Consider the following 16,087-nt stretch of genomic DNA (forward strand, 5'->3'; position numbering starts at 1 on the left):
CTGTGGTTTTGACTTTCAGCCTGGGAACAGCGCTGATAACACCAATGGTTTTAGTTGCTGCTCAGTGATGTTTACTCTGACCAAGGACTTTCTGAGTCTCATGCTCTGCCAGGGAGGAGGGAAGCCAGGAGGAAGCAGAGACAGGACACCTGACCCAAGCTAGCCAAAGAGGTATTCCGTATCACAGCACGTCATGCCCAGTATAGAAACTGGGGGCAGTGACCCAGAAGGTAAGATCAATGTGTACAAATGTGTTTGCTGGATCAGTACAGGAGAGAGAAAGTAGCACAAGAATGAGAAGAGGAGGGATGTGGGCTTTTCTCTTTGAATGTCAGACATGGGCTCATCAGAGGACAACCTGCCTTTTAGTGCTGTGAGGGAATGCGAGAGCTTTCCTTTATGGGAATTGTAAATCCATTTGCATCAGAGCTTTGTAGGTTACTTGTGTCCAGCTTTTCATTTAAGCTCCCCATATAATAACACCCAGGATTGTATACTTGATATATAAATAGCATTTGCTATATTTGAAGTGCTTGACAAACTTTAACACAGTGTCTTGTGTCAGAGGTGCTACTTAGAGACTTTTCCTAGTGCAAGACACTTCCTCCTTCCTACTAAATAGGGCAATGAGGTTTGCAGTCACACTGGGATTATATATTCCAGCTTCACTCAGTGTAGCACATCAGTTTTGTTAATTTACAGGCAAGCAATTCATTTCCCCTCCATTACAGAAGCACAAGGTATTGCTAATACATGCAGGCAGAGCATAGGGGATTCAGTGCCTTTCAGCCTTTCTCTTGTCTTGGTTTGTCAGCAGCCTCCTGAACAAACTGTGCTGGAAATTCTATTTTGGGGCACATTCTCCTAATTGAGGACAAATACTAATCTGGTTTTAAAATGAGCTGCATTGAATATATGTGAGTTCTTCAGACAAATGGGGAGGAATGAGTGTTAACCAGGTTTCTAGCTACTGAAAAGCTTTTTTGGGGTTAAAGGGAGGGAAAGGTGACCCATCACTTCCCTATTAGTGATGGAAGAGTCTCTGAGGACTTCCCATTCTCTTCTGCTCAGCTGTAAAGCCTGTTTTATGGTCAGGATGTAAATGGTAGCTCTGGAAACCTAATGAAAGTCAATGCGATTACAGACAACAGCACTCAATGGGCAGATGGTGGTGCGACTTCCTTACAGTTGGAGGGTGTTTATGACAATAGACACGTGAAAACTCCTCATGGAAACTGATGTTTATGTGGGTATCTTGCATATACCCAAAGTGATCTCTGGAGGAGGTTTCTGCTGGAGTTAAGTTTATAATCCAGGTTGAAGCTTTGGTGTTCCCTGCCTGCTTTTTCCCTGCTCAAATGCATCTGAGGAGCTTCCTGAGCTACAGGGCTGGTTGTAGTGGAGTCTGCAGAGACTGCAGGTTTCTTTAGCTGTGCTTCCAGTGAAAGGATTGTCATGGCACATCCCGGCAGGATCTTAAGCACTGTTGTGCAGTGGTTAAGCAGTTCAGCTATCTGGAAACAGCTGATTAAGCATTCTAATCACTACCCCAAGGAACATCAGGCGTGCTTCTGGCAGGGCTCCTCATGTTGTGGCCATGCAAGACAAGAGAAGCTGTCACCCATCCTGGAGGGATGGCAGTGGCTTTGTTTGACGCACTCTGCTTACTCTGTGGAGCCTGTCCAGAACACGTGGAGACTCAATGTGTTGTTCACTACCCCATTGGAGTTACACTGACCTGATTGTGCCTGTGGTGCCAGTGCAGGTTTTGGACATTAATCTTGTGCTGTTTGGGAATAGCCGCCAGATAAAACAAACCCTGTCCTGCTGCATGGGAACTGTTCGTAAGCTGCGCTTCCTCTGCGGTGAGTTCCTGTTGCTGAAGGAACCCACTCCACTGGTGTGGTGCTGCTTGATGCTGATAGAAGGTGTGGCTCCAAAACTTCTGACACCCAAATTCTCTGGTTTGTTCACTAAAAAGGAAATAAGTGAATAGATGTTTCACTTGAGAGGCTTCCCCTGCAGAGCAGCCGTTCTGAGTGTATTAACCCCCACATTGGCTTATTCCATCATGTTTAAGGTTCTGCTTGTGGTCTGTTGCTATCTGGAATGAGTTCTTAAGTGAAAAAGAGAAGCCACTTAGGGTGTTTGTTCCACAAAAAGGCTCTTGGGGAGACCTCAAAGCAGCCCCAGTGCCTAAAGGGGCTACAAGAAACTTGGAGAGGAGCTTTGGACAATGGCCTATAGGGACAGGACAAGGGGAATGGCTTGAACCTGCCAGAGAGGAGACTGACATGAGCTCTTAGGCAGAAGCTCTTCCCTGTGAGGGTGCTGAGGCGCTGGCACAGGGTGCCCAGAGAAGCTGTGGCTGCCCCATCCCTGGCAGTGTTCAAGGCCAGGCTGGACACAGGGGCTTGGAGCAACCTGCTCTAGTGGAAGGTGTCTCTGCCCGTGGCAGGGGTTGGAACTGGATGAGCTTTAAGGTCCCTTCCAGCCCAGTCTATGCTATCTTAAGTCTCCCTGCCACACAACAGACATAGTCTTCCACATGCATCCTATGTGCTTTGCTGTTTGTGTCCATCTTCCAAGTTTGGGCTCACCATCGCTTGGTAGTGGATGTCCAACTCCTGGACAGAGTGTTGGGAGACACAGTGATACCCACACAAATGATGCTTCTGAGGATGCTCAGGCCACTGCTGTTGGAGGCAGGGTGCTGGGCTTGATGCAACCTCTTTGGATTCAGACTCTGTGAACTTACTGAGCACAGGTTGTGTTCCCTTCTTCTGGAGAGCCTTATTGGCTCTGTACATTTCACTGTATTGCTTCTGCAAGGTTATTTAAAGGTTGCAGTTGGAGAAGACGTGTGAGCTGATCTAACAGCTTGCTCTTGCCTCACCAGAAGCACGATTCCACTCCTACATTTGTCATCTTCCCCCTCTAGTCAGATTTAGTGCTTCCTTAGTCTCTTTCGTGGTTTTCTGCTTGCTTCTTTTGCAGAGCTGGGGTCTGAAACAATTCCTTTGGGATATGAAATCATGAACTTGGGGAAACAGTTTCATGCTGTAAGAAACCTTTTTCCTCGCTCACTCCAGAGGCCCAAATCTGGCTCCTTAGTACTTACACTGGCTCCATGTTGACGTGGCCTGAAATTCAGTGCAACAATCATCAGCTCGTGCATCTGTGTATATGTGTGCTTGTGTATTATATGTATGCTTATACACAGAATCAACTCAGTTGGAAAAGACCTTTCAGATCGTCAAGTCCAACCTTATACACTCCCACATGAGCTTTTCCAGGCCATTACACGATCAGAAGCAAAGGACTCTGAACTGCTGAAGGAAGCAGTGTCTGGGAGCAGCGATAGCCGTGCTCCTGCTGAGCTCTGAACTGTGTGGTGATGGGGATGTGCTGCCTTGCAGAGACAAGCCTTGTCTCCTTGGGGCTGTAGGCAGCGCCTCGGATCACCTGCTGGCTTTCTAATGTGGATAAAAGGAGCACAGCCTGGCAGGCTGCACCTTACTAATCCATGATCCAGTAACTCATCTCAATATTAGTTACTGCGTGTTAGAGCTTTCTGACAGGGACGGGAAACAGCAAAGTGTTGTCATTCATTCTAAAGGTTCCTTTCTTGAGCAGAGAGCCTCAAATGCTGAGATTTATTGCAGGGCAAACAAGTAAAACATCGGTTTTGTTTGAGAATCAGCCCAAATAATTGTTGCTTGCCTCCTTTTATAAGGGATCTGTGCTGAATCTCAGGAGAAAATGAGATGGGGGAATTAGGAGGGAGGAAACCAAAGGGCTGTGATGTGACCGACCAAATCTTTCTGCTGGGGCATTAAATAGGATGAAAGTCTGAGATGATTTTCCATTTGTAGATAGGGAATTCCTAAAAAGGCTGGATGTGGGGTTTTCTGAACAAATACATCTTGCTTTCTTCCTCAAATGTGCTTTTTATATATTGGCTTTTATGTTATTCTATTTTACATAGAGGAATTAGTGGCTTAATACTTTTAAGATGAATGGAAATGTATTTACTGCTGCTTTGTGGAGCCACGCTGGGAAAACATCAGAGGTTGTAAATGCTTGTCTGAAATAGGAGCTTACAATTGCACATGTTCGGTGTTCTTACTCAGGCTGATACCTGATTTATTACTTAGGGTTTTGTATGGGTTATTCCATGGTAGGTAATATTTCACATGGTAAAAGTGTGTGTTTCTCTGTTTTAGGGCATAATTCAGAAGATCGTGGACAGTCACAAAGTGAAAAACGTCGCCTGCTATGGGTTACGGCTCAGTCACCTGCAGTCTGAGGAGGTTCACTGGCTACACTTGGACATGGGGGTATCCAATGTGAGAGAGAAGTTTGAACTAGCCCACCCTTCAGAGGAATGGAAGTAAGGCTACAAACCTGTTCAGTGTCAACATGGAGTCCTTGAGGTCTTTTTCCTTATAGTAAAACTGTAATTGCTTCACAAAGAAAAATCCTTTTGTGGTGGAATAGGGGGAAAAAAGAAAACCACCAAACTTACCACAAAGGTGTAAATGGTGATGTGTTGCTTTTAAGGGGTTTTTGTTGTTGAAAGGAACTTCCTGCAAACTGAAGAGAACAGGTAAGGGTAACTTGGGGTTTAGAGGAGGCATAAAGTAAGAACAGAAATCATGGAATCATAGAATGGTTTGCGTTAGAAAGGAGCTTAAGGTCATCTTGTTCCAACCCCCTGCCATGGGCAGGGACACCTCACACTAAACCATGTTACCCAAGGCTCTGTCCAACCTGGCCTTGAACACTGCCAGGGATGGGGTATTTACCACTTTGAACAAACTGTGCCAGCACCTCAGCACCCTCTCAGTAAGGAACTTCTTCCTTATGTCCAACCTGAACTTCCCCTGTTTCAGTTTGAACCCATCACCCCTTGTCCTATCACTGCAGTCCCTAATAAAGAGTCCCTCTCCAGCATTCTTGTAGCCCCCTTCAAACACTGGAAGCTGCTCTGAGGTCTCCATGCAGCCTTCTGAGTCATCTTCATGTTGCACATTCTCTCCTGTCCATGCTCCATTTTATTGGCTGTGGCATGTGCCTCAATATTTTCCCTTCTGTACCTCACAAGAAAGTTTTCATTGATAATACAGTGAGATCAGAGCTTGGGAATTAGAGAATCCAGGAATCCTTTCCGTGATAGTAGTGCTGCATATAAGGTATAAATAATTTATGCTGTGGACATTTGTTCCATAGTGTACAAGTGTCAGTTCCATTTATATGTAGCATTACAACTTGCATTATGCACATTACAGAACAAAGTTAATCAGTTTTACATGCAGAGTTTGCTATTGTTTTGAAGTTTGTGCAAAGGAATCATATAAATACTCAGGAAAAAGCTATGATAAACTGTAAATTATTCAGTACCTTTCCAGGGTGTCATTTAATGTTTTATCACATGTACGCAGCCTGACATACCTTTTAAACCCATAGAGATTTGCTGTGCATAATCAAAACGCCGCTGTCATATTTGTAATACCGTAACACAGAGTGTTTAAGATCATATGACAGTCCTTGTAAAAATATTTAGATTAGTAAAGGGGGAGAAGTCTTGGAATGGTTCTTACATTAAAAGCTTCCTATAGTGTTAATAAAGCAGTAACTGCCTCTCATGTGATTTGTTTGGGGTTTTTTTAAGGGCTGAATATTCCCAGTGTTCAGAACTCGGATCTCAGCCCTTCTCCTGCACTCATCCAGATACTGGAAGTTACACTGATTGTCAGTAGGTTGTATGTAAAAAGTCACCAGAGTAAAAGCAATCTCCTCTATAGGCAGCCTTTGGGGCTGTACGGTTTATGCCCTGCCAAGGATGAGCTAGTGAAGGGGAGATACAGGATATGACTCTGCTTCAAATCACATGGCTGTAGTTAGAGTTTAGGAAGGTTAAATAACAGTGAACAGGTCACCCAGAGAAGCTGTGGCTGCCCCATCCCTGGCAGTGCTCAAGGCCAGGTTGGACACAGGGGCTTGGAGCAACCTGCTCTAGTGGAAGGTGTCCCTCCCTGTCCTTTGGAACTGGATAAGCTTTAAGGTCCCTTCCAACACAAACCAGTCTGGGATTCTGTGACTTGAGGGCAAGATCACCCCAAATTCTGTCACTTCACTGCCTATGACAAACAGTTCAGTTTGAGGAGCACACAGGATTCATCTTTGCCAGCGGTAACCTCAGTTACATTGCAAAAGACGAACAGGAAATCACTGCTTATGGGAAGTCTTTTTTATCCCCATCCTCACATTTGCTTTTACATAGCACTCTGACCTTCTTGCTATTAAAAGACCAGTGTTTTGCATGAGGTAGCAAAGGGCTGAACTATTCCGTGGTGCCTTTTGGTTTGTTTTAAATCAAAATCAGTAATACTAATATTACCTTTTCCTACCAAGAAGAAAGATTGACACTAAAGGTCAGACAGAAACCTTTCATTGACTGTGCCTGCCTCTTCACTGTACATTTACTTCAAGGATGTTTGTGCTTCTTAACTGGATTAAACCAAATATCCTTCTTCCATTTTATTTTATACCCTTGCAATGAAGATAATTCCATCCAACATCAGAAGGTTCCAAATGCATCTGAATTGTGGTGGAAAAAATGATCAGAGTTACACTTATTGGAACTTCTTGCTTATTTGTTTGCAATGATTTGCTCAGGAAATAAGTATTCTGGAGTCTGCTGTGGTTTGTGTCATGTTGGGTAATACTGTCTTACTCCTTTGAGTTAAGCAGGATTTAGCACTCCAGAAGAATTTGAGTGTAATTCCATGGAACTGCTTTAGAATAACCGTGGTCTTCCCAATGCCATCTTCATTACTGAAGTCCAGCAACAGCGCTGCTGTTTCGTTTTCTTGTGGTAGAATAAACTGTTAAATGTTCCTTAAGCATTTGCCTGTAGTGATACCTGTGCATGAGAGGTGATCCCAGATGACCAAGTGAAATACAAACAAAATCCCAGGGCTTTCTTAATTTCATTTTAAATTTCATTTAAGGCAATAAATGGAGTGGATTTGGTTGCTTCAGGTTTCCTCTTTGTGTTTATGCTTGCAAGGCATGTGTTAAAGTCACTTTTTGATGAAAAGCTTCCTCTTCACTTGTAATAGTATTACTGTTTTAATGATTGGGTGCTTTCAAGGGCATTGGTGGGGGGAATGGGAAAGAGCCTTCATCCCTTCATCTTCACCTCTGTACTGGTAGGTGAACCAGGGGTAGCAAGATGTGGGACTCTTAAATCTGAGATAGCATCAACTCTCATCATTTTTTATAGTACAGAGCCTTAAACAGCAGTCACGGGTGTCTCTAAAGATGGTGTGTGCCCAAAGCACCATTCTGTTTGCTGGTCATCTTTATCCCATGGAAATTCCAAGATGTTCAAGTAACACATATGTGTTAGAACACTCTGTTCCCCAAGGAGTAGACACCTTCTGTTAGGTTTGTAGACAAAGCAGGTCCTCGTAAGCAGGTGACATTGATGCTTTGGCTCTAACAGGTAGCAGGTGCCCTGTCCCAATCCTTAGCAGTCCCCTCCTGTAAGTTTCAATAGCTGCAATACGAATGCTTTGACACTGGCACAAAGCCCAGACCACCTGCAGGATGGTTCAGTGAGTTAAGCTGATCTCACAGCTCTGTACCTCTTTTCCTCCACAGTGTGCCTTCTCCCCTCTTTTGCTTCCAGTTATCCAGTCCTTTTCCTTTTCTTCTTTTGAGCCTTAACGCTCATCTAATCCTTCAGCAAGCTGATTCAGTTCATTACACTCACACAAGGCTCTTTGTCTGCCCTTTTTGTTCCCATTTTCTCCTTTCTCATTATTTAACTGTTGATGTGAATTGAATTGGAACCTGCTGGAAGCAACCTGTGTGCTTGGGACTGGTGAGATAATTTCTCTCAGTGCCTTTCAGAAGGTTTTTGTATGGATGGAGTTCCTCTATGGGATATGCAGCAGGTTGGGTGAGCCTTTATGGGTGATGGTCAGAGGACAGAGGTGTAGGTGGGAGATGAAGAACCTGTAACCAGGGTAAGCAAGTGGACCAGGTGTTCTTTTAGCAACTCAAGGAAGTCTCCACATCAGTGATTCCAGGTCTTACTGGGCTTTAATGACCCTGACACTGGAAAGGAAGCACAGCAGGATGCGTGCTCTCCAGCATGTTCCTGGGTCTCTTGGAACAATTGTTTGCATAGGTGTAAAGAAGGCCTACAAAGGTGATGCTCACCTGAATCCAGTTCTTGCAGTGTGAGCCTGGGTTGTAGTGACCATGGAATAGTGGGGTCTCAGCTCCAGGGGGAATGAGAAGGGACTGTGTCATGGTTTAACTGCAGCAGAGTACAGATCCCAGGTCTCCAGAGGACTTTCAGTGGGGATCCTATAGGCAGCAGCGCTCTATAGTTGGATAATCCTTCTGGCTGTAATAACTAAGTGTGTATCTGATGGCTTACGTGGTCTGGTGCAGATGCAGAGCAGTAAGTACCATAGTGATCTTCCAGTCATAGTTCTCTCAACCATAAAGGATCATCAGCTGGGATACTTGCTCAGAAGGCAGACCTGGTCTGTGAGAAAGGGACTTGTCATCCTCATCACTTGCCTGCATTTCAGAGAGGAGAACTAAAATCAAGCCCATCCTGGAGCTGACCTTTGGAAGTCAGCTCCTTCATTCCCATAGGCATAGACAGAGCTTAGGTTATTAATGGGTAATGAAGGTCACTCTCGGTGACTCTCAGCCAACAGCCAGACTGCTTGGCCTTACCTCATTTCTCAGGAGATCCTGTTGCAGAAAGCAGTGCTTCTTATGGCTCCTCAGTTAAGAAGACAAGTCCCTGTAAAGGAGGAAGAGTGCTTTTCCCATGTTTTCTTTATTCCCAAGAGAAAAGGCATTTGACATCCTAGGATCATAGAATCATTTAGGTTGGAAGAGATCCTTGAGAACAAGTCCCACTGTTAACCCAGCACTGCCAAGTCCACCGCTAAACCATGTCTGTTCTTTGGCATCACATCTGCATGTCTTAAATACCACCAGGGATGGTGACTCCACCATAGTCCCGGGCAGCCTGTTCCAATGCCTGACAGCCCTTCTGGGGAAGAAACTTTACCTCATCTCCAATCTAAACCTGCCCTGGTGCAGCTTGAGGCCCTTTCCTCCTGTCCCATCCCTTGTTCCCTGGGAGCAGAGACTGACTCTGCCTCTCTCCATCCTCTTGTCAGGCAGTTGTAGGGAGCAATAAGGTCCCCCCTGAGCCTTCTCCAGACTGAACGCCCCAGGTCCCTCAGCCATTCCCCATCACACTTGTGCTCCAGGCCCTGCACCAGCTCCATTGCCCTTCTCTGGCCCCGCTCCAGCACCTTGATGTCTGTCTTGTAGTGAGGGGACCAGAGGTGAACACAGGATTCAGGTATCCTGGACTAGATCAGGGTGACTGAGACAGTCTGTGTGCTCTATGTAAGCTCATCCAGTTCCAACCCCTGCCACGGGCAGGGACACCTTCCACTGGAGCAGCTTGCTCCAAGCCCCTGTGTCCAACCTTGCCTTGAACACTGCCAGGGATGGGGCAGCCACAGCTTTGCTGGGCACCCTGTGCCAGCGCCTCAGCACCCTCACAATAACAAATTTCTTCCTTATGTCCAATCTCAATCTCTCCTTTCGGGTGTTCTCCACCTCTCTCGTACCTCCTACCGTCCAAAGGCTTTAGTTTAAGAACATGTTTTCTGTGCACGAGAAGACTGAATGCACAGTTTTCTTGATGAAATAAGCTTGCCATACATGGAATAATGTTCCCTGGCTTGTGCACAGTGTGTGTGTCTCTGTTTGCAGTTTATAAATTCCCTTTTTCCAGTGTTTTCTATCGATCCAGTATATTTCCAGTGGTTTCAAAGCAGAGGATACTGCAGCTCCTGTTGCAGTGGAATTTTAAGCAGCAATAACTCCTAGTAACTTCCTATCAAATCCCCATATAAGTCTTTGATTACAGGCAGCCAAACCACTTGCTGAAGGCCTGCTAAAACCAACAGATTGAAATGTTGTAATATTTGTTCTTACCATCATGAGGAGATTGTTAAATAGACTTATTTTTGGGAAGGGATGTAAAGAGTTTCATGCTTCTGATACACTGTACTGGCACACCCAAAGGGATGAGGAGGACATTGGTTATCAGTGCTTCATAGCAGGAATGTGTTAGAGGAGGAAACGTGCAGTGTATGTCAAACATTGTGGGCTGTTACCACGGAGTAAGCAATAATAATAAATTTAAGTATTAGAAGCAGAAGTTTAGGGTTTGAGAAGCACTTGAGGTTTGGAATAGGTCATGGATCAAGGCCAATTCTGAATCTCCTTCACTCTATGGTGTACTGTTAACTTGAAAAATAGGATTGTCATGTCAAAAACTGGTTCATTCGCCCTTTGTATGCATCCTGGTGGTGAATAAGGAAGTAGGGAAACTTCCTACAGAGAAATTCCTTCTGGAACAATTCAGAGGTGAATATTACAACACTTGGTCTGAGAAGGAGCCACGGTCATGTTGTCCCCAACATAAGAGGGCTATGGAGATGCTGTGAGGGCTGGAGCAGCTCTGCTCTGGAGCCAGGCTGAGAGAGCTGGGCTGGGGCAGCCTGGACAAGAGAAGGCTCCTGAAGGGGAGACCTGAGAGCAGCTCCAGTGCCTAAAGGGGCTGCAGGAAAGCTGGAGAGGGGCTTGGGACAAGGGCCTGTAGGGACAGGCCAAGGGGAATGGCTTGAACCTGCAAGAGGGGAGACTGAGATGAGCTCTTAAGCAGGTTGGGACTGGATGAGCCTTTCCAACACAAACCAGTCTGGGATTCTGTGTTCCTTGAGTAAGCCCTGGTTTTGTCTGTAGGATGTGGCTCCTGGTGGATAACACTGATTGCTACTCGCAGCTGTAGGATTTGTGTTGTTAAGTACAATGCTTGTCATAACCAAGGAAAAAAGCTATGGTATGGGGTCACATCAGTGGTTATGGCAGCTTGTCTGCTGTCACTGCCTGATTGACGTGTCTCTTCCCATGGATCTGCACCTGGCTGTTATCTGCTCCAAGACTTGATTCTTCAGTCCTCCCTGAACCTTTGAGAAGGTGATGACAGAGGTCCTTTGCAGGCATCTTTATGAAATGTCAGATACTACATTCCAGTTGAGTTCTCTGAGTAGTCAAAAGAGGTATTTTCCTTTTGTTTTCTGGCTTTGTTTTCATTTGATCCTTATTTTTACGGGTGTTTGAAGAAGTGCTTTATGTGTGAGAAAATCTCCATTATTCTTTTTGTCTCCCCTGTTTAATTCTCTTTTTCTTGCTTTCCAGATATGAATTGAGGATTCGATACTTGCCAAAAGGATTTCTAAACCAGTTCACTGAGGACAAACCAACTCTAAATTTTTTCTATCAGCAGGTAGGTTCAGTTCTGCTGTTCCTGAATTTGGTGGTTTGGGGATGATTTTGCTGGATTGGGCAAGTTCTGGATTTGTTTATGCAGATAACATAACTGCAGAGACAGAATAGATTCAGGGTTGCATATATGAAGCAGAAAGGGCAGGAAGCCCATGGCATCCTTCTTCAGAAGTGATGAGGAATGTTTCCCAAAGCCAAGCTAATTCTGCAGTTGTCTTCTTTACTCAGATAAAAGTTACTGTTGTTCATCTGATTTCTTACAGTTATTTCACACTTTATTATCACCAGCGTGATAATAAAATTCATGGAATTACAGTGAAAAGGAATGTTTTTTCCACTCTTTAGGTTACTTTCATGCTTTGAGTATCTGTTACTGATTAGTAAAACTACATAATAATAAAAATTTCTGTATATTAAGCACCTAAATCATACTTTTGTTAATTTAAATACTTCAAATCTGCTTTTAGACTGGGAAGCTCAGAGTACGGCTTCATGCAGGTATCTTTTAGGGGAGTCTGGACTAGGATGGTTGTAGTACCCCATAAGAATAGACTAAGAATCCATGCATCTGTGAAAATTCCAACTGTTACTTATTTCCTACTTGTTAGGTGGGTCTTTCCTGCTCTGTGTGTTATGTTGTTAATGTTCAGATGCTGCAGTGTTGTTAAGAAATGGTTTGTGTTCCTAATGGAGACAAGTTGAACCCGATAGAGGTTTTTTGTCATAGTTTTAAGCAAAACTCACTATATGGAGGATTGGTTTTTAATCTGGATTATTTAAAGGAGTCATTTTCTAGAGTATTGTCATGGTAGAGATGGAATAAGGTAGGAATGATGGAATAAGGTAGGAATGAAAAGCAGGGGAGCACTGTCAGCTTAAATGGCAGAGCTCATGAGCTACACCAGGAAAGCTCTGGAGTTTGGGTTTGAAATAGGATTTAGTTTCTGTTTTTGTAATACCTGATGCATTTTGTTGTGTCAGAAGAACAACAAATGACATGGTGATAACGCTACTCAGATCCCAGAGGCTTCCACCAAGGAAAACTATCCCCATGATTCCTTTTTGTTGTGTCTCTGCCTCATGCAAAAAGTATCCTGATCTTGGATTGCTTGTTTGGGGTGAATAAACCATGATTCTTGAGCAGCACCCACTAAAGTTAGGCTGTAACTGGAGCTGGTCCAAAGTGTGGCACTCTTCTGCCCTTGTGAACAGACAACATTTGCAGATGAGGAACTAATATTCCCGATGAAAGAGGAAAACCCAACCCTCCCCTCTGTCCAGTACTTCATCTGAAAGCAGAATATATCCACTAACATGCTCATACTCATTTCTTTAATGTCTTCCACCCCTTACTGTACACAGACCCACCTGCTTTAAGTAAATGACTTGATTTCTTGAATGTTTTGTATGTATGATGGAGTTGACTTCTGAGGAGACAATTGCAGTGCAGTGATTCGCTGGATGTAGGTAGTATCTCAGTTTAACTGATCTGGGTGATACACTGTTTCAACCTAAAAATGTCTGGATTTTGGCAACTTTTTAGTACTGCCAGGGGTTCTTGTAGAAACCACAAATCCTGTTCCCTTTCACTTTAGCAGCAAAGGTCTTTCTTCATGCTGGCTTTAAACATAGGTTTTATAGTGTTAGAACAAGGGGGAATGGCTTTGTGCTGAAGGAGGGGAGATTTAAGTTAGGTATTAGGCAGCAGCTCTTCCCTGTGAGGGTGCTGAGCTGCTGAAACAGGGTGCCCAGAGAAGCTGTGGCTGCCCCTTCCCTAGCAGTGTTCAAGCCCAGGTTGGACACCGGGGCTTGGAGCAACCTGCTCTAGTGGAAGGTGTCCCTGCCCATGATAGGGACTTGGAACTGGATGAGCTTTAAGGTCCTTTCCAACCCAAACCAGTCTGGGGTTCTGTGATTTGTGTTTCCCATGATAGAAAAGTGGGTGATGACTTACAGAATGGCTTCCTGCACTCCGTTGTTACTCAGTAACTGGGAAGTTTCCTGCAGCATCCTCTCATTTGTGCCTCAGAGAACTACTTTTTTAAGCAAAGAATTTAAATTGCCAGAGGGATGTTTTTTAACATTTTGTGAGAAACACGTTTTTATTAAACTGGGGGAAATGATTAGAAGTGGATCCAAATGGCTCAGAATAGCAGGAAGGTTTAGAAGGTGCTCAGGAACTGACATGCAATGAAGAGAGCTCAGAGTATGTGATGATGCCCTGAATCCTGCTTCTGTTACAAAAGGAAAATCAGAGGTTCTGGTCTCGTTGCACACCGTTTTTGTTTCACTTCCTCTTTCTTCTCCACCTTACCCTGAAGTATTTCTAAATGCAGTTCTTCAGAAGTCACTGTGCTTTGTGCTGGGAAGTATTTGGGTCTCCATTGTCATGGAAATGAGGCACACACACTTCCAGAGCTGTCAGTCTTCGTTTTGCTCCAGAAGTCTCACTTGGCCTCTTGAATACATTAGGAAAATGACTTTTCTCTGGTGCAGTGTTAAGGCAACACCACTGACTCAAGAGAAGGCGTCAGGAAATGAATTTGAGCAGTAACACTGCATTATGAAGCAGAGCAACAACGGGGGGGATGTGGAAAACCAGGGAAAGATGATTTTTCCCATTCTGTCTCATTGTCATTCCAGCAACATTTTAACATCCTCTTTTGCTACCCACAGCTCTCAGACACATTGTGTTGTACAGAGGCAAGAACAGCAGAATGTACGGGGGGGTTGGAACTAGATGATCTTAAGGTCCTTCCCAACCGTAACTATTCTATGATCATATGTGCACACATGGATATCACAAGCTTTCTGCACAGAAATAACCACATTAGAGATAATGAACATAGGACTTACAGAAATCTGACAGAATAACATTCTGTAATCAAATTGGTATTTGTAGATATAAGTAAAAGTCTAATACATTGCTGTGTCATGTATTATAAGAGAGAAAATAGGAGATTTAGAGGACCAGATGCTGCCCTTAGCTAAGTCTTTCGAGATGAGGCTGAGAACCTATTTCTAGCTTGATAACATCTAAACACATGTTGTCTGGCTTATTAAAAATGTATAGCATCAGATTAAAAGTTCATGAGGAGGAAAAGAAATCTGGTGACCTCTGTCACCCTGAATGGTCTGTGGGGTTTAGAAACTGAGATTATTCTATTGAATGTGAGCTGCAGAGCAGTGATGTTGTTGGAAGAGAAGGCAGCTTTGAGTAAGAGACTAAATCCTTAAGTGATCTTCATCTTCCAGAAGAGCACAGAACGTTTGTAAAGATAGCAAAGTGTTACCTTAATCACTGTGAACAGACGTGGTTTATTCATACAATTAACCCCAACCACAGTTACCAGGCTGTTAAACTGAAAACTGGCAGGTTTCTCCCTTTGCATGCATGACTACTCCCATTCACTCCACTGAGTGCATCCTCCCAGATAAACTGGTGCAAGCATCTCAGTCTTCTCAGCTTGGACTTAATATGTGAAATCTTGTGTTTCATTTTCCTCTTGATTTTCACTATTTTAGGGATGCTGTGAGTTGGTGTTGGTTTAGATAGTCTTGATTTCCAAGACTCCAGAACAAGTGAAGAACCTGTGAGCAGGACTGCAGGTGCAGCCGTTTGTCATCGGTGGCTGTCGTTCTGCCATCTGCAGTGGGTGTAAGCTGGTCTAATTGCAAGTATAAAAGCAGGGCTCTTAATGAGGCTTTTCATAAGAGTGCCCCTGGCTTGCAATCTGTACAGCAAAGGATTAGTGTGTGTGAGGGGGAACCACACAACTTGTGTGTAACATCAGGGTTAGTTGTACTAATACTGGTACTGTGTGGTTCGTCAAAGAAGAGAATCACAGAATCCAGGTTGGAAGGAACCTCAAGGATCATCTGGGCCACCCTTTCTAGGCAAAGCATGACCTAGATTACATGGCCTAGTACCCTGTCCAGATGACTGTTGAAAGTGTCCAGTGTTGGGGAGTCCAGCACTTGCCTGAGGAGATGATTCCAGTGGCTGATTGTCCTCATTGGGAAAAATTTCCCTCTTTTGTCCAGTTGGAATGTCCCCAGGAATAACATGTGCCCATCACCCCTCATCTTTTCCATGTGACTCCCTGCAGAAAGGGAGTCTCCACATTCTTTGAAGCCATCCTTAAAACACGGGAACATAGTGATGAGGTCTCACCTGAGTCTTTTCAGGGCTGAACAGACCCAGCTCTCTCAGCCTTTCCTCATATGCATCTCGTGTTTCAGACTGCTGCAGCTTTGAGATGGGGTAGAGAGGCTGACACTTAGGCCATTCCTTTTGACTGGAGGAGATGTGTGTTCAGGACATGTCATTTTACATTCCCGTTGGGAGCTCTGATCAACAGCCCAATGCTAGAATTGTGTCTTACCTTTTACTGCTCTGTTTGGAAGGTGTCAAAGGCAGTAGGTGACTATGAGGTGTCTTTCATTCAATGGAGCATTTAGGTGATGATGCAGCACTGTCTTTATTATTCCCTTGGGCCCAAGCGCTTACAATTTGAGCCATATCAGGCAGATTGGATCCCACCCAGTGCTGGGAGGTTCAAGTATTCACAAATCAGGGAACCCCAGATTTATGGCTGCCTGCACAGTTGGCAGATGCTCACGGCATGGGTTTTATGTCCCAGCCTTCAGCTGTGTCCTGATGTATTGTATGGCCAGA

General features: G+C 44.4%; 1 protein-coding gene across 1 annotated transcript in view; it reads left to right on the forward strand.

Annotated features, from left to right (window-relative positions):
- Nucleotides 1–16,087, forward strand: part of PTK2 (protein tyrosine kinase 2) — a 143,143-nt gene that overhangs the window by 32,506 nt on the left and 94,550 nt on the right. The window contains exons 3-4 of the mRNA XM_034068054.1: nt 4,227–4,393; nt 11,323–11,410. Coding sequence (XP_033923945.1) covers nt 4,227–4,393; nt 11,323–11,410 — 255 coding nt within the window. The remainder of the gene's footprint in view (nt 1–4,226; nt 4,394–11,322; nt 11,411–16,087) is intronic.

The sequence above is a fragment of the Melopsittacus undulatus genome, chromosome 1, assembly GCF_012275295.1.
Source record: "Melopsittacus undulatus isolate bMelUnd1 chromosome 1, bMelUnd1.mat.Z, whole genome shotgun sequence".
Taxonomy (NCBI): domain Eukaryota; kingdom Metazoa; phylum Chordata; class Aves; order Psittaciformes; family Psittaculidae; genus Melopsittacus; species Melopsittacus undulatus.